Below are 25,277 nucleotides of genomic sequence, written 5' to 3'. Positions count from 1 at the left end.
TTTCGTTTGCTTTTTCGTTTTTTTTTTCTTTGTGTTCGTATTGGTGTTTGTGGTTGTGGTTGGGTTTGTTGTTAGGTTTTTGTTTTCGTTTGCTTTTTTGTTTGTTTTTTTCTTTGTGTTTGTATTGGTGTTTGTGATTGTGGTTGGGTTTGTTGTTAGGTTTTTGTTTTCGTTTGTATTTGTAATTGTGTTAGCGTTAATGTTTGCGTTTTGTTGTTTTGGTTGGTTGTGGTTTGGGTGGGCAATGCCGGGTTTATGATGATTACTAAACACACAGGTAATGGTCTTTAACAGAAAGGTTTTTCACAGAAGCCAGAGCAGGGCCTGGCCGGGACGGCTAGTGTTTATATATAAATCACCGAATCTGCAATAATATAGTTTTTTAAAAACAATTAGATGTGTAGGGTAAAATGTTAGTATTAGTATGAACATATAAATCAGATACATTAAATATGACAATATGTGCAATTTTGTTTTGCGTTCACTTGGTGTGCAATTCTTTTTTTCTACGAGATTCTGTTCTATTTTAAAAAGTTTAAGTAATTAAAAATGGATTAAAAATCATGTCTATATCCCGAGTTGCCATCCCCTGTTGTTTTATATAAGAATATTTGAGAAAGTTTAGGGTAGATCGTTCCAGGTTTATTATTTTTTTTGTTTTGTTAATCTTTTGGAATACTAAACAACTGATCCGGCCAGGTAATGCCCTGGCTAAATATAAATCATGTATAATGTGTAAAAATAATGCTAATTCAATATTAATGGAAGTATTGAGGAAGTCTTTCAAGTAAGTAGATTTAAAAAGTATTTTTACTGTAATATTCACCTTAACTCAAAGAGTAAGTCATTTAATTTCTTGATTATTAATTTTAAAGAAAAAAAAATTGCGTGTATAAACTTCCAACATTTTTTTATGCTGACCAAATAAAAAGGAAACCATAAGTAACTAATGACCCAGCTCGACTTTTTTTTTAAAACAAAGCACAATCAACACAAAGGTAATTGGGTTAAACCGAAATAGCCATAAAATTAGTAATCGGCAAATAGACAACCTTATTATCACGGAAACTTCAACACCCTAATATGTATATTACCAAAAGATACATTATCTTCTCCTAAAGACTTACCCGGCTCGACAACCTCTAGGACGAAAAGTTCATCCGGGTTGGCGTAGGAGATAAAAACGTCATAGTCAAATTGGTTGCCTTTTGTCTCGTGTCGTCTATGGAAGTTCAGCATCGCCGCGTGGTACAGGTACCGCAGGCTCCACCGGAAGCGGAAGATCATGAGACCGACGATAGCAAACAGCACGAGCAGCGTGGCGGCAACAACAAACAGGAAGAGCTTCTCGTTGGATGCGCATTCTTTGTTCAGCAGCTCCACGGTTTTGTTGTAGCCGTTGGTCAAGCGTACGTACACGTCCGTCGTGAGCACAGATATAGTTCTTGAACGACTTAAATGCTGGAGACTTGACCATCCAGGTTAGGAATTTCAAGTTTTGACACGTGCAAAGAATAGGGCAGTTGTTCAGCTCCACCTCAACAGGTATCTGGTGGTCAATCAGCCAATCAATGCTTTCCATCACGTCATCAGGAAGTGACGAGATCGAATTGTGACTCAGATTTAACAGTCTCAAGTTTTTCATCCCACTGATTTTTACATTAAATTCCGAAAGACGATTGTTTGACAGATCTAGAATAGTAAGATTGTTGAGACCGATAAATAAACCATAACTTAAATTTTGAATGTTGTTAATAGAAAGATCTAACTTTTTCAGATTTGTCAAATTAGCGAAAACAGGATCGTCAAGAGTGTTTAAAAAATCCCAAGTAGGTTTGTGCCGAGGTTAAGATTCTCCAAACGCGGGAAATTGGAGAAAAACGTCCACTCCAGGGAACTAACATAGCTCGAATAGATACTGAGGGTGGTCAAATGATTGAAGCCGATGAACGGACCTTGCAGCTCAGGCAAAAAGTTTCTGTCCAACACAAGGTCTGTCAGGGAGTTGTTGCTGTCTATCGTCAGCCGTGACAGACGGTACTGCAACTCAGCGTTAACCATTTCTATCCGGGACAGTTGTGGTGGGAGGTGGAATACTAGAGCGTTGTCATCCCCAACGCTTCTCCTCTTGCGGTGGGAATGAAAATGTTCGATGAATTCTTTCTTGTATGATGTGGGGATGTTGTAGAGGAAATCTTCACCGTTGATCAGTAAAGTCTGGAGTTTGGTCAGTTTTGGGAGAAATTCAAGGAAAACCCCGAACACGATTCGGTTTTTTCCGATGTCCAGAAGAGTTAAGTTTGGGGGGAGATGGTCGAACGTGTCGTTGTCTATCTTCTCAATGCTGTTCCCCGCGACCTTGAGAGTGGTCAAGGACTTGGGGAGGTTGGTCACGTGACTGGCATTGACTTGAGTTCCGGTGGAGTAGCGCCACTCGATGGTGCTAACGTCCAGCCACCACAGGTTCGTGTTGTTCCTCAGCCCGTGCATGATATGCTGCAGGTGTTTGATTCCAATGTCCTCGTTGTAGTGGATGTCCAGCATCTCCAGGCTCACCAAAGGCGTGAAGGCATCCTTGTCAATGTGCTTTCCGTGTAGGTGGCAGTTGCTGAGGTTGAGGACCTTGATGTGTCCCAGGTACTGGAATGTCGTGTTGCTTAAACAAATTATATTACAGTATCCATCCAGATAGCCAGTTACGGTCAGGTTGACCAATGACGTCATCCTACTGAATCCCACTCCGAACGACGCATTCGTTAGCCCGTCCATATAAAGCGCCTTCAAGTTTTTCAAGTCAGATAGCGCTAAATCTGGGTAACTAAAATTGTTCCCTCCTACCGCCGAGTTAAAGTTTTTATTCAACCTCAAGGCCGTGAGGGACACCAAAGGCTTGAAGACACCCACGGGAAACGTGTCAGGGGTCATCGCTAGGGAATTATCGTCCAGTCGGAGAAACGTCAAGTTTTCCAGACCCGAAAACGAGCTTTCATTCAGCTTTGAAATGTTGTTTGAATTCAAATGCAATATTCTAAGTCGTGAGTACTTATTTAACGAATGCGGAGGTATTTCAGTTAAAGCGTTGTTGTACATGTCAAGTTTTGTTATGTTAGGCGGTAGGTTTTGAGGGACGGATGTTAGTCGAAGGCCGCTGCAATCACAGCAATTTGTTTCGTTGTAGCACCTACATCCCGAATATATGCTGTAAGTTGAATTCCTTCTGGGATTGCATGATTGTGTTTTTGACAACTCGAGAAGAGATTCTCTTTTGTTGCTGTTATTGAGGTCAGAGGTCACTTGGTTATTGACACCTAAGTCCATTGTTAGTTTGTTACTGGGTGAGGAATTACTTTTCATTTTTGTCAGGACGGCGTCTTTTTTCTTAAATGATACAACGTTATTAAATGGGATTGCCATACGATGTACATTGTTATTTTTTGTATTGGTTGACTTGTCATTTAACCAGGAATTTTTAGAATCAGACTTTCCGTTAACAGTAACTGAAGACGTCATGTCCGGTGGACGTAAAGTGTATGCTCCCGCTTCATTGGTCAAAAAAACCAAGAGCAAACACGAGATAGTGAATTTTGTTATCATGACTGTGATTGGTCTAATAACTGGGAGCTGGAAGTTTTAGTGAAAACAATTGTACGGTTTTGTTTAAATTATGTGTAAAATTATGGAGTGAGTGAGACAAATTTTAGACAGTACTATAATTATTAGCTGATGTTAGAATGAGCGTCTGACATATATGGTGTCGTACAGAGTCAGTCTTTATTTACCTAGCTCGGACAAAGCGACTTTTTATACTTAGGTCAGAAAGTAGCACACGTTTTAGGCATTCACGAAACACAATTCCTTTGCTGTTATTGTTGTTGAACCGTTGGTTGAAAAAATGATGCTCCATTGACTACATTTGCTTTCAAGTTATGAAATAACCTCCATCTTGCGTTGATGTAAAACTACGTTGAAGTAAGTGCTACCTAATCCAGTTCAGCATAAGTTTACAAGCCAAGGGAACCCGCACGCAGACCACACAAACAAAATTTTAAAAACTTCTGACATGGTATGCTCGTGTCTATTAGCCATACACGGATTTTCTTATATAAGAGCCTCGGTTTTTTTTTTGTATAAGAGCCAAGTTGAAGATAAGGAAAGGCCTGGGGTTAAAGTATCGTCATTGAAATCTATGATTTGGCTTGTTGCTAATCCGCAAGCACGACACACTTCCGCCTTCATAAAAATAATGTTAAACCTTCTAGAACAGAGACAGCTTATAGACTAGTACATAGGGAGGGGTGTAATTCCATGCCCTTAGCAATACAATATGTTACTAACTGTATACCTAGCAGATCCCCTACACACCCCACACCCTCAACCACACACAGAGGCAATGTCACGCCAATGACCTACCGATAAAGCCCACTATGAAACAATGATATGACGTTTCCAATAGGGCTAATATGTATGTCACCATCTTCTCGTGTTTGTACTTGCCAGCTAGTATTTTCCAAACCAAATGTGAATATTTTTATTGAACGGCAAAAAAAGATTACTTCCGCTATTGTTAATTCAAGACAAATATATGCTATGTAAAATTGTAATTTTTTTTTAAAGCGTACATTTAGTTATTTTTTGTTCAAATCAGTTGTTAGGACAAATCAATTTGTCCTAAGCGAAGTTACGATAAACTTGGTCTACCGGTATTTAATTTGATTATATTATTAGTAAACATTTTTATAACTGTTGCATTTTGGGTACTCTTGTTTATTTAAAATATCGAAGCGAGGCTTCGTTGTTTCTTATTAACTGAATACATATTTATTATTTTCTACATGTTCCTTTTATTATAATAATCTTTGATATAAATATGTCAGTGTGATATACTACACAGTGTAACAAAAAGCATCCTCCCGCACTATAAAGGTGTGGGTTTTTTTTTAACTTACCTGAATAATGGTGAGATTCTTTTGCTCTGGCAGATGGTGTCTCCTAACTCTCACATTTTTGAGGAAAGTGTCTCCAGTTTAACAAATTCTCATATTCTTACGAGTTTGTCTTCAGATTTACATACTCACCGAAGTTAGCGTACAAGTTCTTGACCTTCAGCTGTGTCAAAATTTGTCGTTTCTTCAAATACTGAGTTAGTTTGGAATTTAAGATTCAGATACAAACCCGAATAGAGCTATGGTTTACATATCTGCAGGCCATATTTCATAATAGAAGGGTCAAAATGTGATAAAAGAAAATTAGCAGAATAGGCCCCGTTGCAACTTTTCCTCAACGGGTGCAAACAACTAGTTATTAAGTAGTTTAAATACCATTACGGTTGATAAGTTAAACTATAATAGTGATGATGCGGGGAAATTATTTTTAATGTTATAGCTTACAATTCTAATATGTCTACCTCATGTGGCCGATCTAAGTAGCATGGGTTAAATAACACAGGAAGCCATTTTGTGAGTCATTTGTCAATCTCCTCCCACAATACAAAAATAAAACATGTATCCATTGATATAACGAAAATTGATGTTGCAAACAAATGGGGTAGTGATAGCTCCAGGAACAAGTTACGATTACCTTTTTTTCCGATAAATCGTTCTTTTGTTTTTGTTTATGAAAAAGATTTGTAGAAAGCATACCGTTTGACTCTCACGGAAAAACTGCACGTTTAGAGAAAAGCATCAAAGAGTGGATCTTAGGAAGATGTGTACCGACTGATTCTAAATATATATTTAAAAAATCATATCTCTCATTGATGGAAGATATATAGAAATGTTTTTAAGAAGCAATAAAACTTATGGGCTCTCGTTCTTTTTTAAATTAAAAAATAAAATGATTTATAACCAACAATAATAAAAATAATAATTTGCAACCAATTTGTAAGAAAAAAATACATATACAGTTACAGCATTTATTACAATATGTTTTCTTAAGGGAAAAAAGAATTTTCTATATTGAAAAATTCTTTTCCTGATTAATACAAGACACCATGCCGTAATAAGAAATCACACAACGGTCAAGAGGCTGTCAAAAGGTTGTCAAAGCTTAAAAAAAACCTTGTTTTCCTTTGTAACATCGATTTTGATTTAAACTCCAAACAGTTTAATTGTTTTTGTTATCACTGGTTTAATGGGCATCGTATGTGGTAAAACGATACGCCTGATTAGTAATCCAATATTTTTCTTTGAAGGACCCGTTTATACGGTTGATGAAGCAATATGCCCGAGGCTATAAATGATATCCAGTTACATTGTTGTGTGAACCTTGCAAGGATGGCTGTCGGCACACGAAAATAATGACTGCTAGAGCTCAAGGGTATTTGCCATTCAAGTACTGTGGTGTAGAGGATCCTGGAAGGCCAGCAATAGGACATCATGAATGTCCTCCAAACTATGAGCCAGCGTATTAGCTCCATGAGACGATCTAGACCTAAATGTCCTCTATGAGACGATCTAGACCTGAATGTCCTTCAGCCAGCGTATTAGCTCCATGAGACGATCTAGACCTAAATGTCCTCAATGAGACGATCTAGACCTGAATGTCCTTCAGCCAGCGTATTAGCTCCATGAGACGATCTAGACCTAAATGTCCTCTATGAGACGATCTAGACCTGAATGTCCTTCAGCCAGCGTATTAGCTCCATGAGACGATCTAGACCTAAATGTTCTCCATGAGACGATCTAGACCTGAATGTCATCGCTGAGGTCCTACAGCTAGCGCAGGTCCTGCGCCAATTTGTCCCACATGGCCTTCATCTCCCGCTCCGAGAGTTGCTCCCCCTGTGGGTAGGGGACGTAAGTGTTGCAGCGGAGGAAGGACATGAGCTCGCCTAGGTTCTTGGCCGCCATGTTCTCTTTGACCAGGAATATCAGCACCGGACGTCCGTCGTGGACCGACTCCATGTTAGCCATCTGAAATAGAAAGGTCAAGGTCATACTACGGTCTAGGCAACCACTACGGTCAAGGCAATGCCGCCATATATAGGCTTACTTAAATGTTTAAATGATTACTAAAGGAAAATGATTCATTAATTCTATTGACCAATCGTACTAAGGTACAGAAATTGAGCCTTTTCGCGATCTGTTATCAACTAATGATGTGGGCTAGGTGGTTAAATTGTTACTAGATAAAACAAAACACGCGGTTAAACTTTTTTGTTAAACTTTTATTTCTTTTTCGTTTATAATTTTAAAATTATCGGCCTACACATTTTTTAGTGAAAAATACACTGTTTATTGTGATTGCAATACTAAAAAAACTGGGTTAGTACGCCTTAAACTAAGATAAAAGAATAAACCAATTTACACGTAGTTAACAATTCTATCTTTTTGAAGGAAAAAAACAACTTTCGTAAGTTTTACTACGCCGTCCCATTAACCTAGTGTAACACAAAAGTGAAACTTTGCACACGTTTTGAGCATTACACTACTTTTCAAGTTTTGTGTTTTCATTTTACTGCAATACTTAGAAAATATTAAAGTTTATGTAAAACCGTCTACTTATTTTTTGTTGTTGTATATTTTCTTATTTAAAAATACATTTAAAAAGTTAAAAAATAAACAGCAAAGTGAATATCTTAAATGAGATTTTGTTTTGAATATTGAGCGAGCAAAGATGGAGAGTTTTGAAAATGTGTTCAATTTAAACATTTCATGGCTTTCGGGGCAGCTAGAACTACAAAATATGATTTTATACATTTTTTTGTTTAGAGAACAAATACCGTGAACAAATAAATCTGTTACATTATCATTAACATGCATAATAAAGAAAAACATTTTTCATGTGGTGTCACCCCTTAGAGCTGAACAATGTGCCAGTCTTGTCTTAAATCAGACACAGATTTCAGTGGTTTTTAAATCAACGCCTAAATTAAATATAACAGTTCATTTTATTTTTTAAAATAACGCATTTTGTTAATAATAGATTATTATTTACTGGCAAACCAAAACTAAACGTTATTTTTTGCTTATAAAGAAAAGGTTTTAATCGTTTAGTTCTAGATTAGAACTGGAATTACTGTTTAGATATTTTTAAAAGCACTTGCAAGCACAATAATAATTCCACCTACCTGGACCTCGTATTTACACCAGTGACTCTTGCAGAAGTTCCCGGTCAGGATGACCAAGGTCCTACGGCACATGCTGACGGCGCTCACGATGTTGGAGGCGATAAAGTTTCCCGCCACAAAGTTGCGCCCGTGGATGTGAACTTTGACCCCTCTTTTGACTAGCTCTGTGGAAGTTATTTATTTTTGGAATTTCGCCATTTTTTGTGTGCGACATTTACTTTCATTTTAAAATGTACTAGCCGTCCCGGCCAGGCCCTGCTCTGGCTTCTGTGAAAAACCTTTCTGTTAAAGACCATTACCTGTGTGTTTAGTAATCATCATAAACCCGGCATTGCACACCCAAACCAAAACCAAAACAACAAAACGCAAACATAACGCTAACACAATTACAAATACAAACGAAAACAAAAACCTAACAACTAACCCAACCACAACCACAAACACCAATACGAACACAAAGAAAAAAAACGAAAAAGCAAACGAAAACAAACCAAATCCAAATGCAAAACCAACCACAAACCCAAAGAAAAAAACACAAACGAAAAAACAAACGAAAACAAACCAAATACAAACGCAAAATCAACCACAAACACAAATACAAACACAAACGCAAAGAAAATAAAACACAAACGAAAACGAAAAAAGAAAGAACAAAAACGAACCAAATCAAAACGCAACCACTAACGCAAACCCAACCTAAACACAAAGAAAACACTAACGCGAACATAAACGCACAGTGCTCAGAGTCTAGCCCGGGGCGGAATCGCCTGTTTCAGCTTAATAAACGACTATAGTACCCCAACTTATTCATAGTCTTTTGCACTCACTTTAATGAACGTAGGCGCGAAACCGAACACGGGAGGCCCGGGACCCCAAATAGCACCCTGTCTGGGCGCCAGAGGACGCACCATGACGTCACCGCCTGATTGAACTTAGTAAACGACTATAGTACATAACTTATTCATAGTCTTTTGAACTCACGCGAACGTATATACCATAGCGTACACCGGAAGGCCCGGAGCGCCAAATAGCACCCTGTCGGGGTGCCGGAGGACGCCCAGATTTGATTCACTTAAAGACTATAGTAACCTTTCTTACCCATAGTCTATCGCACTGTTAAAAACAAAACTATGCAGCATAGCGCTCACATGATAGCCCAGGGTGCCAAATCGAACCGTGCAAGGGCGCCGGCGGACGCGCCTGTTTCAATTTAGTGAACAAAAATGATAATACTCCAAGCTTATCCGTAAATGGAAAGAAATAAACATATAGGATTTGTAGGACCTGGCTTATTAAATGTTATTGATTTAAAAAAAAAAAAATATTGAACAGTATGTTCAGTGTATAGAATAAATAAAAGGCAGTGTTAAAAATACCTAACGACATTGCACTTAATCAATCCCCGCTAATTATGTAATTATTTTTTTTTCTTAACACCAAAAACAAAGTAATAAAATGTAAATTCTTTCTTCTTAAGAATTTTTTTTATTAAAGGGAAGTAACTGTGCAGTCAATACATTTCCGACACAATTTTAGAAATTTTATAAACGTCGATACACTTTTTAAAAATTTTATGTCGCGTTCATAATTGAAAATTATTCTTCTAAGTAAATAGAATGAAAATTGTTTTTAAAGACTTTCAATGGTAATTTTTTGACTCGTAAATTTAGACTTTGAGCACGATAAAAAATCTAACACTTAAATCCGTAGAAGTGTCAACGACAAACTTTTTTTTTTTTGCCACACGTTACAGAACTAAGCTTTATATATTAGACTAGCCGTCCCGGCCAGGCCCTGCTCTGGCTTCTGTGAAAAACCCTTCTGTTAAAGACCATCACCTGTGTGTTTAGTAATCATCATAAACCCGGCATTGCCCACCCAAACCACAACCAACCAAAACCAAAACAACAAAACGCAAACATAACGCTAACACAATTACAAATACAAACGAAAACAAAAACTTACAACAAACCAACCACAACCACAAACACCAATACGAACACAAAGAAAAAAGCAAACGAAAACAAACCAAATCCAAACACAAAACCAACCACAAACACAAACACAAACCCAAAGAAAAAAAACAAACGAAAAAGCAAACGAAAACAAACCAAATACAAACGCAAAACCAACCACAAACCCAAAGAAAAAAAAACACAAAAGAAAAACAAACGAAAACAAACCAAATCCAAACGCAAAACCAACCTCAAACACAAATACAAACACAAACCCAATGAAAATAAAACACAAACGAAAACGAAAAAAGAAAGAACAAAAACGAACCAAATCAAAACGCAACCACTAACGCAAACCCAACCTAAACACAAAGAAAACACTAACGCGAATATAAACGCAAAGTGCTCACGGGGCTGAATCGCCTACTTCAACTTAATAAACGACTATAGTACCCCAACTTATTCATAGTCTTTTGCACTCACTTTAGTGAACGTAGGCGCGAAACCGAACACGGGAGGCCCGGGACCCCAAAAAGCACCCTGTCTGGGCGCCAGAGGACGCACCATGACGTCACCGCCTGATTGAACTTAGTTAACGCCTATAGTGCATAACTTATTTATAGTCTTTTGAACTCACGCGAACGTAGATACCATAGCGTACACCGGAAGGCCCGGGGCGCCAAATAGCACCCTGTCGGGGTGCCGGAGGACGCCCGGATTTGATTCACTTAAAGACTATAGTAACCTTTCTTATCCATAGTCTATCGCACTGTTTAAAACAAAATTATGCAGCATAGCGCTCACATGATAGCCCAGGGTGCCAAATCAAACCGTGCAGGGGCGCCGGCGGACGCGCCTGTTTCAATTTAGTGAACAAAAATGATAATACTCCAAGCTTATCCGTAAATGGAAAGAAATAAACGTATATGATTTGTAGGACCTGGCTTATTAAATGTTATTGATTTTAAAAAAAAATAATAATTATTGAACAGTATGTTCAGTGTATAGAATAAATAAAAGGCAGTGTTAAAAATACCTAACGACATTGCACTTAATCAATCCCCGCTAATTGTGTAATTATTTTTTTTTTCTTAACACCAAAAACAAAGTAATAAAATGTTAATTCTCTCTTCTTAAGGATTTATTTTTCATTAAAGGGAAGTAACTTGCAGTCAATACATTTCCGACACAATTTTAGAAATTTTATAAACGTCGATACACTTTTTAAAAATTTTATGTCGCGTTCATAATTAAAAATTATTCTTCTAAGTAAATAGAATGAAAATTGTTTTTAAAGACTTTCAATGGTAATTTTTCGACTCGTAAATTTAGACTTTGAGCACGATAAAAAATCTAACACTTAAATCCGTAGAAGTGTCAACGACAAACTTTTTTGTTTTTTGCCACACGTTACAGAACTGAGCTTTATATATTAGATTCATTCCCTAAAATGTAATTCATTATGTTTTCACATTGTATTAACTTTATAACTGATTTAAATCGTTCTTTTTAATAGACAAATTCTTTTTAACTTATTTTTTAAATTGACAAACGGATGGACGGGAGTGGTATGGTGTAGAGGTGGAGTGGTATGGTGTAGAGGTGGAGTGGTATGGTGTAGAGGTGGAGTGGTATGGTGTAGAGGTGGAGTGGTATGGTGTAGAGGTGGAGTGGTATGGTGTAGAGGTGGAGTGGTATGGTGTAGAGGTGGAGTGGTATGGTGTAGAGGTGGAGTGGTATGGTGTAGAGGTGGAGTGGTATGGTGTAGAGGTGGAGTGGTATGGGATGAGATGCTTTGCTGACCGTGGTGTTAGCTGTATATATATATATATATATATATAAATATATATATATATATATATATATATATATATATATATATATATATATATATATATATATATATATACATATATATACATATATATATATATATATATATATATATATATATATATATATATATATATACATGTTTTTTTCTTTGGGTTTGTGTTTGTGGTTGGTTTTGCGTTTGGATTTGGTTTGTTTTCGTTTGCTTTTTCGTTTTTTTTTCTTTGTGTTCGTATTGGTGTTTGTGGTTGTGGTTGGGTTTGTTGTTAGGTTTTTGTTTTCGTTTGCTTTTTTGTTTGTTTTTTCTTTGTGTTTGTATTGGTGTTTGTGATTGTGGTTGGGTTTGTTGTTAGGTTTTTGTTTTCGTTTGTATTTGTAATTGTGTTAGCGTTATGTTTGCGTTTTGTTGTTTTGGTTGGTTGTGGTTTGGGTGGGCAATGCCGGGTTTATGATGATTACTAAACACACAGGTAATGGTCTTTAACAGAAAGGTTTTTCACAGAAGCAGTGTGCAGTTCTTTTTTTTCTACGAGATTCTGTTCTATTTTAAAAAGTTTAAGTAATTAAAAATGGATTAAAAATCATGTCTATATCCCGAGTTGCCATCCCCTGTTGTTTTATATAAGAATATTTGAGAAAGTTTAGGGTAGATCATTCCAGGTTTATTATTTTTTTTGTTTTGTTAATCTTTTGGAATACTAAACAACTGATCCGGCCAGGTAATGCCCTGGCTAAATATAAATCATGTATAATGTGTAAAAATAATGCTAATTCAATATTAATGGAAGTATTGAGGAAGTCTTTCAAGTAAGTAGATTTAAAAAGTATTTTTACTGTAATATTCACCTTAACTCAAAGAGTAAGTCATTTAATTTCTTGATTATTAATTTTAAAGAAAAAAAATTCGTGTATAAACTTCCAACATTTTTTTATGCTGACCAAATAAAAAGGAAACCATAAGTAACTAATGACCCAGCTCGGCTTTTTTTTTTTAAAATCAAAGAACAATCAACACAAAGGTAATTGGGTTAAACCGAAATAGCCATAAAATATGTAATTGGCAAATAGACAATGTGATTATCAAGGAAACTTCAACACCCTAATATGTATATTACCAAAAGATACATTATCTTCTCCTAAAGACTTACCCGGCTCGACAATCTCAAGGACGAAAAGTTCATCCGGGTTGGCGTAGGAGATAAAAACGTCATAGTCAAATTTGTTGCCTTTTGTCTCGTGTCGTCTATGGAAGTTCAGCATCGCCGCGTGGTACAGGTACCGCAGGCTCCACCGGAAGCGGAAGATCATGAGACCGATGAGAGCAATCAGCACGAGCAGCGTGGCGGCAACAACAAACAGGAAGAGCTTCTCGTTGGATGCGCACTCTTTGTTCAGCAGCTCCACGGTTTTGTTGTAGCCGTCGGTCAAGCGTACGTACACATCGTCGTGAGCACAGATATAGTTCTTGAACGACTTAAAGCCCGGAGACTTGACCATCCAGGTTAGGAATTTCAAGTTTTGACACGTGCAAAGAATAGGGCAGTTGTTAAGCTCCACCTCAACCGGTATCTGGTGGTCAATCAGCCAATCAATGCTTTCCATCACGTCATCAGGAAGTGACGAGATCGAATTGTGACTCAGATTTAACAGTCTCAAGTTTTTCATCCCACTGATATTTACATTAAATTCCGAAAGACGATTGTTTGACAGATCTAGAATAGTAAGATTATTGAGACCGATGAATAAACCATAACTTAAATTTTGAATGGTGTTAATAGAAAGATCTAACTTTTTCAGACTTGTCAAATTAGCGAAAACAGGATCGTCAAGAGTGTTTAAAAAATCCCCAAGTAGGTTTGTGCCGAGGTTAAGATTCTCCAAACGCGGGAAATTGGAGAAAAACGTCCACTCCAGGGAACTAACATAGCTCGAATAGATACTGAGAGTGGTCAAATGATTGAAGCCGATGAACGGACCTTGCAGCTCAGGCAAAAAGTTTCTGTCCAACACAAGGTCTGTCAGGGAGTTGTTGCTGTCTATCGTCAGCCGTGACAGACGGTACTGCAACTCAGCGTTAACCATTTCTATCCGGGACAGTTGTGGTGGGAGGTGGAATACTAGAGCGTTGTCATCCCCAACGCTTCTCCTCTTGCGGTTGGAATGAAAATGTTCGATGAATTCTTTCTTGTATGATGTGGGGATGTTGTAGAGGAAATCTTCGCCGTTGATCAGTAAAGTCTGGAGTTTGGTCAGTTTTGGGAGAAATTCAAGGAAAACCCCGAACACGATTCGGTTTTTTCCGATGTCCAGAAGAGTTAAGTTTGGGGGGAGATGGTCGAACGTATCGTTGTCTATCTTCTCAATGCTGTTCCCCGCGACCTTGAGAGTGGTCAAGGACTTGGGGAGGTTGGTCACGTGACTGGCATTGACTTGAGTTCCGGTGGAGTAGCGCCACTCGATGGTGCTAACGTCCAGCCACCACAGGTTCGTGTTGTTCCTCAGCCCGTGCATGATATGCTGCAGGTGTTTGATTCCAATGTCCTCGTTGTAGTGGATGTCCAGCATCTCTAGGCTCACCAAAGGCGTGAAGGCATCCTTGTCAATATGCCCCCCACGTAGGTGGCAGTTGCTGAGGTTGAGGACCTTGATGTGTCCCAGGTACTGGAATGTCGTGTTGCTTAAACTAGTTATATTACAGTATCCGTCCAGATAGCCAGTCACGGTCAAGTTGACCAATGAAGTCATCCTACTAAATCCCACTCCAAACGACGCGTTCGTCAGCCCGTCTATATAAAGCGCCTTCAAGTTTTTCAAGTCAGATAGCGCTAAATCTGGGTAACTAAAATTGTTCCCTCCTACCGCCGAGTTAAAGTTTTTATTCAACCTCAAGGCCGTGAGGGACACCAAAGGCTTGAAGACACCCACGGGAAACGTGTCAGGGGTCATCGCTAGGGAATTATCGTCTAGTCGGAGAAACGTCAAGTTTTCCAGACCCAAAAACGAGCTTTCGTTCAGCTTTGAAATGTTGTTTGAATTCAAATGCAATATTTTAAGGCGTGAGTAATTTCCAAACGCACTGTATTTTATCTCAGTTAAATCGTTGTTGTACAGGTCAAGTTTTGTTATGTTAGGCGGCAGTTTGTCAGGGACGGACGTCAGGCGAAGGCCGCTGCAATCACAGCAATTTGTTTCGTTGTAGCACCTACATCCCGAATATATGCAGTAGGAAGTAGAATTGCATGCTGGGCTTTTTGTAGCTTCAAGAAAACATTCTAATTTGTAGTTGTTTTTGAGGTTAGAGGTCATTTTGTTATTGACATGTAAGTCCAGTGTTTGCTTGTTAGTGCGACTAGGTGAGGACTTTTGTAGTTCAATGTTTTTTGTGGGGTCGGCGTCTTTTTTATCAACATCGTGAACAGGAGCAACATCGTTGGATGGGATCACCATACGAATCAAATTATTAACTTTTTGATTGGTTGACTTATTATCAGACCAGGTATTTTTATAACCCGAATTTGAATTAATTTCGCCAGTAACCGAAGACGTCATTTCCGGAGGACGCAAATCGTATTCCTCCGATCCATTGGTTAAAACAGCCAGAAGCAAACACGAGAGAGTAAATTTTGTTATCATGACTGCGATTGGTCCAATACCTGGAAGATTTAAATGTTAGTGATGAAGTTTTTCTTAGGTTTTTAAAATTAAACTATGGAGTAGGACACATACAAACAATCAGCACGCGATAATTATAGATGATGTTTAAGTATACACACTCAAAGCATGGTTGTATAAGATCACCGTCTAGATACTTAGACTTTAAACCTAACCCAAACCATTACCACAGTTAGTGTTAGCATGATTCTAACCAAGTACTAAACCCTTATCGTTTCTCTCAAGAGCTTCACAGAAAACTGTAGAACACGATTAGTCTGGAAACCAGCTGATCAAACTTGTTCAGTTGTACGACGGTTTGACTGCTGAGAGATCACGATTTTGAACCCGCGTCTTCGGGTTCGCGGTTTACAAACCCTGTCAAGTGGCCATTGGTAAAGAAAAGTAATGTAGGTGAAGTAGAGAGGTGTAAACATTACAGACGTCTGCAGACGTATGGAAGAGAGCAGTCACGTGACTTGCCGGAAGTTCCGAGTCAAAACACTTGGAAATCATCCGGAAGTGAAACATGCCAGCGTGCATGGGGGGAAGACTTTTTGGTATCTGTGTTGTCACGTGGGTGTACAGCAATTTCCGACCACGTGACGGCCATGTCGTGTCTGATAACCCAGGCCAAGCAATGTGTACAAACGTCAACAGCCGCTCGGGTTAAATGTCAACAATTAGCATGTACACATGCCACACTATATACATTGTGTACACCTGACGCAAACCGTATGACGATTTGCAGTTACCTAGCAGTTACCCACTTACGAAACAATTAATTGTAACTGAATTTTATAAATGGGTTCTACTATTGTTAGACTCTCACAGAAACCTTAGTTCTTTTCTGTCTTTGAAATACTTAAAAAAACTATCAAGTAGATTACAAAATACTTTTCTACTGTTTTGTCGGAGATGTTGGTCCCTTTCTTTTGACATCAGTGCCATCTAATCTAGTTAAGATTAATCTAATCTAGTTAAGATTAATTTAATCTAGTTAAGATTAATCTAATCTAGTTAAGATTTAGCTAATCTAATTATCATTTATCTAATCTAGTTAAGATTAAGCTAATCTAATTATGATTTATCTAATCTAGTTAAGATTAAGTTTATTTGCCAACTAATCACACACCCACACCTTTAAATTAAAATTTAAAAAAAATTTAAAAAAGGGGGGAGGGGGATTTAGGTGTGATTAGTCATATCCAGATATTCTCATTACTAGAGCTGAAGATACTTTAACTCAAGGGCTAGAGATAAGAATATCCCTAGTTATAGAGTTGAGTTGAAGTATCATCAGCGATATCTATGAATATGTGGGTATGACTAATCTATAAGCAGCAATCATAGGCACACTTCTCGATGGAGAAATATATTGAAGAAACCAAGGACACCAGGAAATAACAGTAGAGGCGATTTTAGGCGAGTGATAGTATCGCTACACTAATCCTAGCCATGACATTAACCATAGCAATATTCCTGACCCTAACTCTGACCTATAAATCCATGACCTATACACTAACAGAAATACCGGCAGATAAACAGGCAAGACACGATTCTGCATAATGCGACTAGCGGTTTGTTAAGAGTCGAGAGTCTTATCCAAGAAAAAAGTACATATTTGCTCTAGTAGTCGTGTATGTACGTAGCGGTGCTCATGACGCGGACATCTACTGCATGCAGTTGTAGTGGCCAATCAAACACTACAGGTATAGCTGCAGGTATAGCTGCAGGTATAGCTGCAGGTATAGCTGAATAACTCAACTGAGAAGTGGGGGAACACAAGGCACCACCAAGTGTTCAAACTTCCAGCCATGTATGGTGTGTTGGTTAAAAATAGCAACACAAATCTGTTTATGACGGGGGTGGGGGGGGAGCACATTTTGTACACATACCCAGACATGATAAGAAATTAGAAAAGATTAATTTAACCAAATAAACTGGGATTTGTATCCCAGCTTTGGGATAAGAGGCCACACTAAAAGGGTAACACCCCCACATGAAGGGGGTAATACAGTAGCGTAGCGAGGGGGGGGGGGACATATGTCCCCGGGCGCCGACCTCTTGTATATCCCACTCTATAGACCTTGTATATCCCACTCTGTAGACCTTCTATATCCCACTCTGTAGAACGTGTATATCCCACTCTGTAGACCTTGTATATCCCACTCTATAGACCTTGTATATCCCACTCTATAGACCTTGTATATCCCACTCTGTAGACCTTGTATATCCCACTCTATAGACCTTGTATATCCCACTCTATAGACCTTGTATATCCCACTCTGTAGACCTTGTATATCCCACTCTGTAGACCTTTTGTGTGCCCACTGCAGCCAGCCGGTTTCATGTTTTTAAGATACATTAGTTTTATTGACATGATTATGTTTTTTTTAAAAATCTAGCTAAATCTTAAACTCTCTAGTTCCAGTTGTCCATCTTTTCTGAAGTTTCCTTCCAATCATCTTCAGGTAAGGACCTTTTAGCTCAACCGGCACAGGTGCCTAACCCCGAATTAATTCAACTTCGTTTACAAAAACAAATGATTGTCTACCACTACAATTACACTCACAATATTATACAGGCTCTATATACAATACCTGATCGGATGATTAAATTAACTAAATGTAACAAAACTTATAGCTTGGTAAAATGTAAAAGATAATAATTTAAATTGGCCGATTTGGAAGAGTGGTTGTTTTATTACTAAGATCGTGGTATATTTTCCCATGTATTTTATTCGTTTTATAACTGAGATCATTGTGTTGTATTTGCCCTTGTATTTCATTTTTAAAAAAATCATTTTGTGGGTTGGCGTCTTTCCAGTTAGGGCTCTACGTTACACCACCACTGATACAGCGCAGTCATTAAGGTATTAAGTGCATTGAGGTATTGAGTAAGATATTGATTGGAAAAGTAATCCTAGACGCACTTAAGTATGGCACTTGGTGCTTTTATCAATATCCGAATCTTAAGCTTTGGAGTATTTTAAAAGAAAAGTCAAACTTGCCATACCTGATAAGAGAAGCTTTAAAAAACAACAGCTTACCTGAGTGTTTGGCTCTTCGTATTGACACGTTCAACCAAACTCGTGTAAAAACTGTTTATCAAAAGCTGCATCAAAGTGCGCCATTTTCGTACAGCGCTAGTGAAAGACTGTCGTCGCAGACCTTGAGCCTACCACGAGTGTCACATGACCCCGAGGTTATTTTTAGATACTCTTGTCATGAAAAAAAACTGAGGGGATTCCCGTAGACTGCGACAAAGCTTATCGTTGTTCATAGTTATAACTCAAAGTGTCAAGCATGGGGGGTACAAAACTGAGAAGGTCAAGGCAGTTAGAATACCCCCCCACCCCCCATGGAAAGATAAAAACTTAAAAAAAAACTAAGTTAATAAATACTAATAAGAGAAGACCTTTAAAGAAACTATTAGACTTGATTGCAATGTATCATCTTGGTTCTTCTGCCACAGCTGTCTGGGCATCCTGGGGAAAGGGGGGGGGGGGGTCAGAGTTGGATGTTTGATACAGACAGGTATGTCGTCAACCCTCACCACCCCTCCCCCATTTCCCTTATATTATAAAAAAAAAACGTTTTATTGTAGGCCTGTAATATTACACAGCGTTCACACTGGCGACATGTAAACTTGTCTAGAAAAAGAAAATTCGCAACAAGTATACACGTTCCGTGGGAAAAATGTTTTTATGTAACATTAACTTGTATGTTTTTTTCTCGACATATATAGCACACATGTAAATGTGGTGTTAGTGGTTGAACTTGTTGTATGGAGCGGGGGGGGGGGGGGGGACGTAAGTGTTTGAGTGGCTTTTAAAAAGACCACAATTTTTTTTAAAAATCCGACAAAGATGTAATATATTGTCTTTGATTAACTTATTTATTAAACAATAAAAAAAAAAGATATTGTGAACTAAAGAAAAGCTTACAATAAAAATAATATCAACTGTTTTATACCCTAAAGGAACTTTTTTTTTCTACAACGTCATTTGGGCATTCGTACAGGAAAAGTTAAAGCAAGATTAAATTGCGGGGCTGGTGACAAAATTCTAGACTCTAGCAACTCCACTACCACGGTTCCAACTATTTCTATAGAGAAGTGGGTATTAAATTATTATTAAATCATGCCCAAGTCATAATTTTTATTTTTAAAAAAAATACACCCTTTTGAGACCAGTCTTTGTACCCTCTCCCCCACCCCTTCTTTTCACAACCTCTATCGTTGAGGTAACGCTATAGAGCTCAATATGTAAATCATTTTCTCAATGCAGGCTGTCGTATCTTACCTGACTTGCCTTACCGTGAGATCCAAGCAATACATTCAGATTGAAATCCCGGGCTGTCTCGTGAGTTTTTATTTACCACAAGACCCGCTTTCTGTAGCTAGCAGTTCACGCAGTACAAAACAAGCGCTACGGTTGGGGAGTTCCGCTCGCTTTGTCAAAATGTGTTGTCGAAGGCCAAATGTAAATAAATATACAGTTATGGGCGGTTCTTGTGTGAAAAACTGGGGCGGAATGTAAAAAGGGAGGGGGGGGGGGGGGGTATGAAGATGTCTGAATTGGTTTGGGGTTCAGTGTAAAATAATATGGCTATGAATGGGGGTGTTTGGATTAGCGTTAGGGTTCAATCACCAAAAAGGAGGGGGGGGGGAGCCTGGAAGGGGGTGCTTTGAAGATGAGTTGCTTAAAGGCTCGCGGGTTATTTTGGTCTACAGCAATGTTGAGTGTAAACACAGCCGAACTTAGAATAGGTTAACTTTTAACCATTTAACCACATAACCATTGACCTTAAACCACACACGTGACCATGGGTCATATACGTGACCTTGCCCGCCACCAGCTACTGGTACACCCGGTAACCCGCCATTAGCTATATTTCACACCCGAGAACCACTGCTGCCCTCACACATAACCACCGCCCTCACACATAACCACCGCCTGCTGCCCTCACACATAACCACTGCCCTCACACATAACCACCGCCTGCTGCCCTCACACATAACCACTGCCCTCACACATAACCACCGCCTGCTGCCCTCACACATAACCACCGCCTGCTGCCCTCACACATAACCACTGCCCTCACACATAACCACCGCCTGCTGCCCTCACACATAACCACCGCCTGCTGCCCTCACACATAACCACCGCCTGCTGCCCTCACACATAACCACCGCCTGCTGCCCTCACACATAACCACCGCCTGCTGCCCTCACACATAACCACTGCCCTCACACATAACCACCGCCTGCTGCCCTCACACATAACCACCGCCCTCACACATAACCACCGCCTGCTGCCCTCACACATAACCACCGCCTGCCTGCTGCCCTCACACATAACCACTGCCCTCACACATAACCACCGCCTGCTGCCCTCACACATAACCACTGCCCTCACACATAACCACCGCCTGCTGCCCTCACACATAACCACCGCCTGCTGCCCTCACACATAACCACCGCCTGCTGCCCTCACACATAACCACCGCCTGCTGCCCTCACACAAAACCACTGCCCTCACACATAACCACCGCCTGCTGCCCTCACACATAACCACCGCCTGCTGCCCTCACACATAACCACCGCCCTCACACATAACCACCGCCTGCTGCCCTCACACATAACCACCGCCTGCTGCCCTCACACATAACCACCACCCTCACACATAACCACCGCCTGCTGCCCTCACACATAACCACCGCCTGCTGCCCTCACACATAACCACTGCCCTCACACATAACCACCGCCTGCTGCCCTCACACATAACCACCGCCTGCTGCCCTCACACATAACCACCGCCCTCACACATAACCACCGCCCTCACACATAACCACCGCCCTCACACATAACCACCGCCTGCTGCCCTCACACATAACCACCGCCTGCTACCCTCACACATAACCACCGCCTGCTGCCCTCACACATAACCACCGCCTGCTGCCCTCACACATAACCACCGCCTGCTGCCCTCACACATAACCACCGCCTGCTGCCCTCACACACAACCACCGCCCTCACACATAACCACCGCCTGCTGCCCTCACACATAACCACCGCCTGCTACCCTCACACATAACCACCGCCTGCTGCCCTCACACATAACCACCGCCTGCTGCCCTCACACATAACCACCGCCCTCACACATAACCACCGCCTGCTGCCCTCACACATAACCACCGCCTGCTGCCCTCACACATAACCACCACCCTCACACATAACCACCGCCTGCTGCCCTCACACATAACCACCACCCTCACACATAACCACCGCCTGCTGCCCTCACACATAACCACCGCCTGCTGCCCTCACACATAACCACCGCCTGCTGCCCTCACACATAACCACTGCCTGCTGCCCTCACACATAACCACCGCCTGCTGCCCTCACACATAACCACCGCCTGCTGCCCTCACACATAACCACCGCCTGCTGCCCTCACACATAACCACCGCCTGCTACCCTCACACATAACCACCGCCTGCTGCCCTCACACATAACCACCGCCTGCCTGCTGCCCTCACACATAACCACCGCCCTCACACATAACCACCGCCTGCTACCCTCACACATAACCACCGCCCTCACACATAACCACCGCCTGCTGCCCTCACACATAACCACTGCCTGCTGCCCTCACACATAACCACCGCCTGCTGCCCTCACACATAACCACCGCCTGCTGCCCTCACACATAACCACCGCCTGCTGCCCTCACACATAACCACTGCCCTCACACATAACCACTGCCTGCTGCCCTCACACATAACCACCGCCTGCTGCCCTCACACATAACCACTGCCTGCTGCCCTCACACATAACCACTGCCTGCTGCCCTCACACATAACCACCGCCTGCTGCCCTCACACATAACCACCGCCTGCTGCCCTCACACATAACCACCGCCTGCTGCCCTCACACATAACCACTGCCTGCTGCCCTCACACATAACCACCGCCTGCTGCCCTCACACATAACCACCGCCTGCTGCCCTCACACATAACCACCGCCTGCTGCCCTCACACATAACCACCGCCTGCTGCCCTCACACATAACCACCGCCTGCTGCCCTCACACATAACCACCGCCTGCTGCCCTCACACATAACCACCGCCGGCTGCCCTCACACATAACCACCGCCTGCTGCCCTCACACATAACCACCGCCTGCTGCCCTCACACATAACCACCGCCTGCTGCCCTCACACATAACCACCGCCTGCTGCCCTCACACATAACCACCGCCTGCTGCCCTCACACATAACCACCGCCTGCTGCCCTCACACATAACCACCACCCTCACACATAACCACCGCCTGCTGCCCTCACACATAACCACCGCATGCTGTCCTCACACATAACCACCGCCCTCACACATAACCACCGCATGCTGTCCTCACACATAACCACCGCCCTCACACATAACCACCGCCTGCTGCCCTCACACAAAACCACCGCCTGCTGCCCTCACACATAACCACTGCCCTCACACATAACCACCGCCTGCTGCCCTCACACATAACCACCGCCTGCTGCCCTCATACATAACCACCGCCCTCACACATAACCACCGCCTGCTGCCCTCACACATAACCACCGCCTGCTGCCCTCACACATAACCACCGCCCTCACACATAACCACCGCCTGCTGCCCTCACACATAACCACCGCCTGCTGCCCTCACACATAACCACCGCCCTCACACATAACCACCGCCTGCTGCCCTCACACATAACCACCGCCTGCTGCCCTCACACATAACCACCGCCTGCTGCCCTCACACATAACCACCGCATGCTGTCCTCACACATAACCACCGCCCTCACACATAACCACCGCATGCTGTCCTCACACATAACCACCGCCCTCACACATAACCACCGCCTGCTGCCCTCACACAAAACCACCGCCTGCTGCCCTCACACATAACCACTGCCCTCACACATAACCACCGCCTGCTGCCCTCACACATAACCACCGCCTGCTGCCCTCACACATAACCACTGCCCTCACACATAACCACCGCCTGCTGCCCTCACACATAACCACCGCCTGCTGCCCTCACACATAACCACCGCCTGCTGCCCTCACACATAACCACCGCCCTCACACATAACCACCGCCTGCTGCCCTCACACATAACCACCGCCTGCTGCCCTCACACATAACCACCGCCTGCTGCCCTCACACATAACCACCGCCTGCTGCCCTCACACATAACCACCGCCCTCACACATAACCACCGCCTGCTGCCCTCACACATAACCACCGCCTGCTGCCCTCACACATAACCACCGCCTGCTGCCCTCACACATAACCACCGCCTGCTGCCCTCACACATAACCACCGCCTGCTACCCTCACACATAACCACCGCCTGCTGCCCTCACACATAACCACCGCCTGCTGCCCTCACACATAACCACCGCCCTCACACATAACCACCGCCTGCTGCCCTCACACATAACCACCGCCTGCTGCCCTCACACATAACCACCGCCTGCTGTCCTCACACATACAACCCACCACATTGAAAAAAAAACCACTACCTCGTCCATACATGAAAGAAGAACAATGAAGCCTACCCACACCCTCCCCCTATAGTTGTCAGTCTAGTACTATTTACTTACCCACATTCTCCCTATATCTCTCTGGCGACCTATGACCTGATTTAATGACCTTATTTTACGATATACATATAGGTAGCTCTCTGTTGTAGTTCAGGGTGACCTAAGTGTAGGTCGTTGAGATGTAGGTCAGCCTGACCTCTCTATAGGTCAGGTTGATATTTAGCTGAGGTCAACTGAAAAAGTCTCGGTCAATGCATCAATTTATATATACCACAGCTTAAAATTAAATATAATTATAACCAAGCGGTGCTGCCTTTAATCGGCCGATTCTAGCATTGAATCATAAATCTCAGAGACCATTGAAATGTGCGCTGCAAAATGTACCACCATAGCCGGGCTAACGGCACAATAAACATTCCTGTGTCAAAGTCACATTGTGTCAAGAAGTTATAGCAATGTGTTGAATGCGTTGTGTCCCATGTTGAAGGGCGGCGTTTATTTGGATGTATTCGGTAACGTTAAACTTTTTAATAAACTAAAAAAAAACAACGGGAAAATGTGTTCGTGATAGTGACGTCTAACCTAACCAACATGTTATATAAATACACTTGGGGTTATTCCAGAAGGCTTTTTTTTTTTTAAATTTTTTTTTTAGTTATTTTACATGAACTTTTCTTTGGCTATCTTTAGTATTTTTAGATGAAAACTTTTAACGATTTTTTAAAATGAATTAAGTGGTTCCTCTTTAGAACAAGCGATCTGCTGGGCAGATGAAGTAGAGTTCATATCTTTCTTGACCTCAGCTTATGAAGGGATGGTGTGGTCAGCACTATATCCAGCCCCTTATACTTTCTTTAACGTAAGTCAGGTACCCATCAGAGCTGGGTGGACTCAAAGACGCTCTCCTGTCACAAGTTCGATCCGAGATCCGAACTCAGACCTTCGGACCAGCAACCAAACGCTCTACCATTCGACTACGCCGTAAAGATTAAGTGTGTTTAATATTACATTCCTATGTGGATTTTGTAGGGAATTTTTATTTTATTTTGGAAGAGACGGTTACAGTTAGGAGAATCGATATCACCATCAGGAGAGGTCGTCACGTTGGGATGTATCGAATCCAGTTATCACAGAAGGTGGCATTGTTAGGTGAAAATAGTGCCAGGAAATCCCAAAAGGTC

The 25,277-nt window shown here is 41.4% G+C and overlaps 1 protein-coding gene and 1 pseudogene across 1 annotated transcript; both read right to left on the bottom strand.

The window, feature by feature from the left end:
• Positions 1–1,127: 1,127 nt before the first annotated feature.
• LOC131934500 (toll-like receptor 4) lies at positions 1,128–3,293 on the bottom strand (annotated as a pseudogene).
• A 2,703-nt stretch (positions 3,294–5,996) lies between these two features.
• LOC131934501 (toll-like receptor 4) lies at positions 5,997–18,543 on the bottom strand. The gene is made up of 4 exons (XM_059290539.1): positions 18,526–18,543; positions 13,005–15,509; positions 8,069–8,232; positions 5,997–6,911 (listed from the first exon to the last, which is right to left on the bottom strand). The coding sequence occupies exons 2-4, from the start codon at positions 15,487–15,489 to the stop codon at positions 6,714–6,716; spliced, it is 2,847 nt and encodes a 948-aa protein (XP_059146522.1). The 5' UTR covers positions 15,490–15,509; positions 18,526–18,543; the 3' UTR covers positions 5,997–6,713.
• Positions 18,544–25,277: the final 6,734 nt, after the last annotated feature.

This window comes from Physella acuta, unplaced genomic scaffold (assembly GCF_028476545.2).
Source record: "Physella acuta isolate Inbredline_101_S28 unplaced genomic scaffold, ASM2847654v3 ptg002848l, whole genome shotgun sequence".
Lineage (NCBI taxonomy): Eukaryota > Metazoa > Mollusca > Gastropoda > Physidae > Physella > Physella acuta.
Note: the sequence above shows the minus strand (reverse complement) of the source record. Positions and strands in the feature narration are given on the sequence as shown.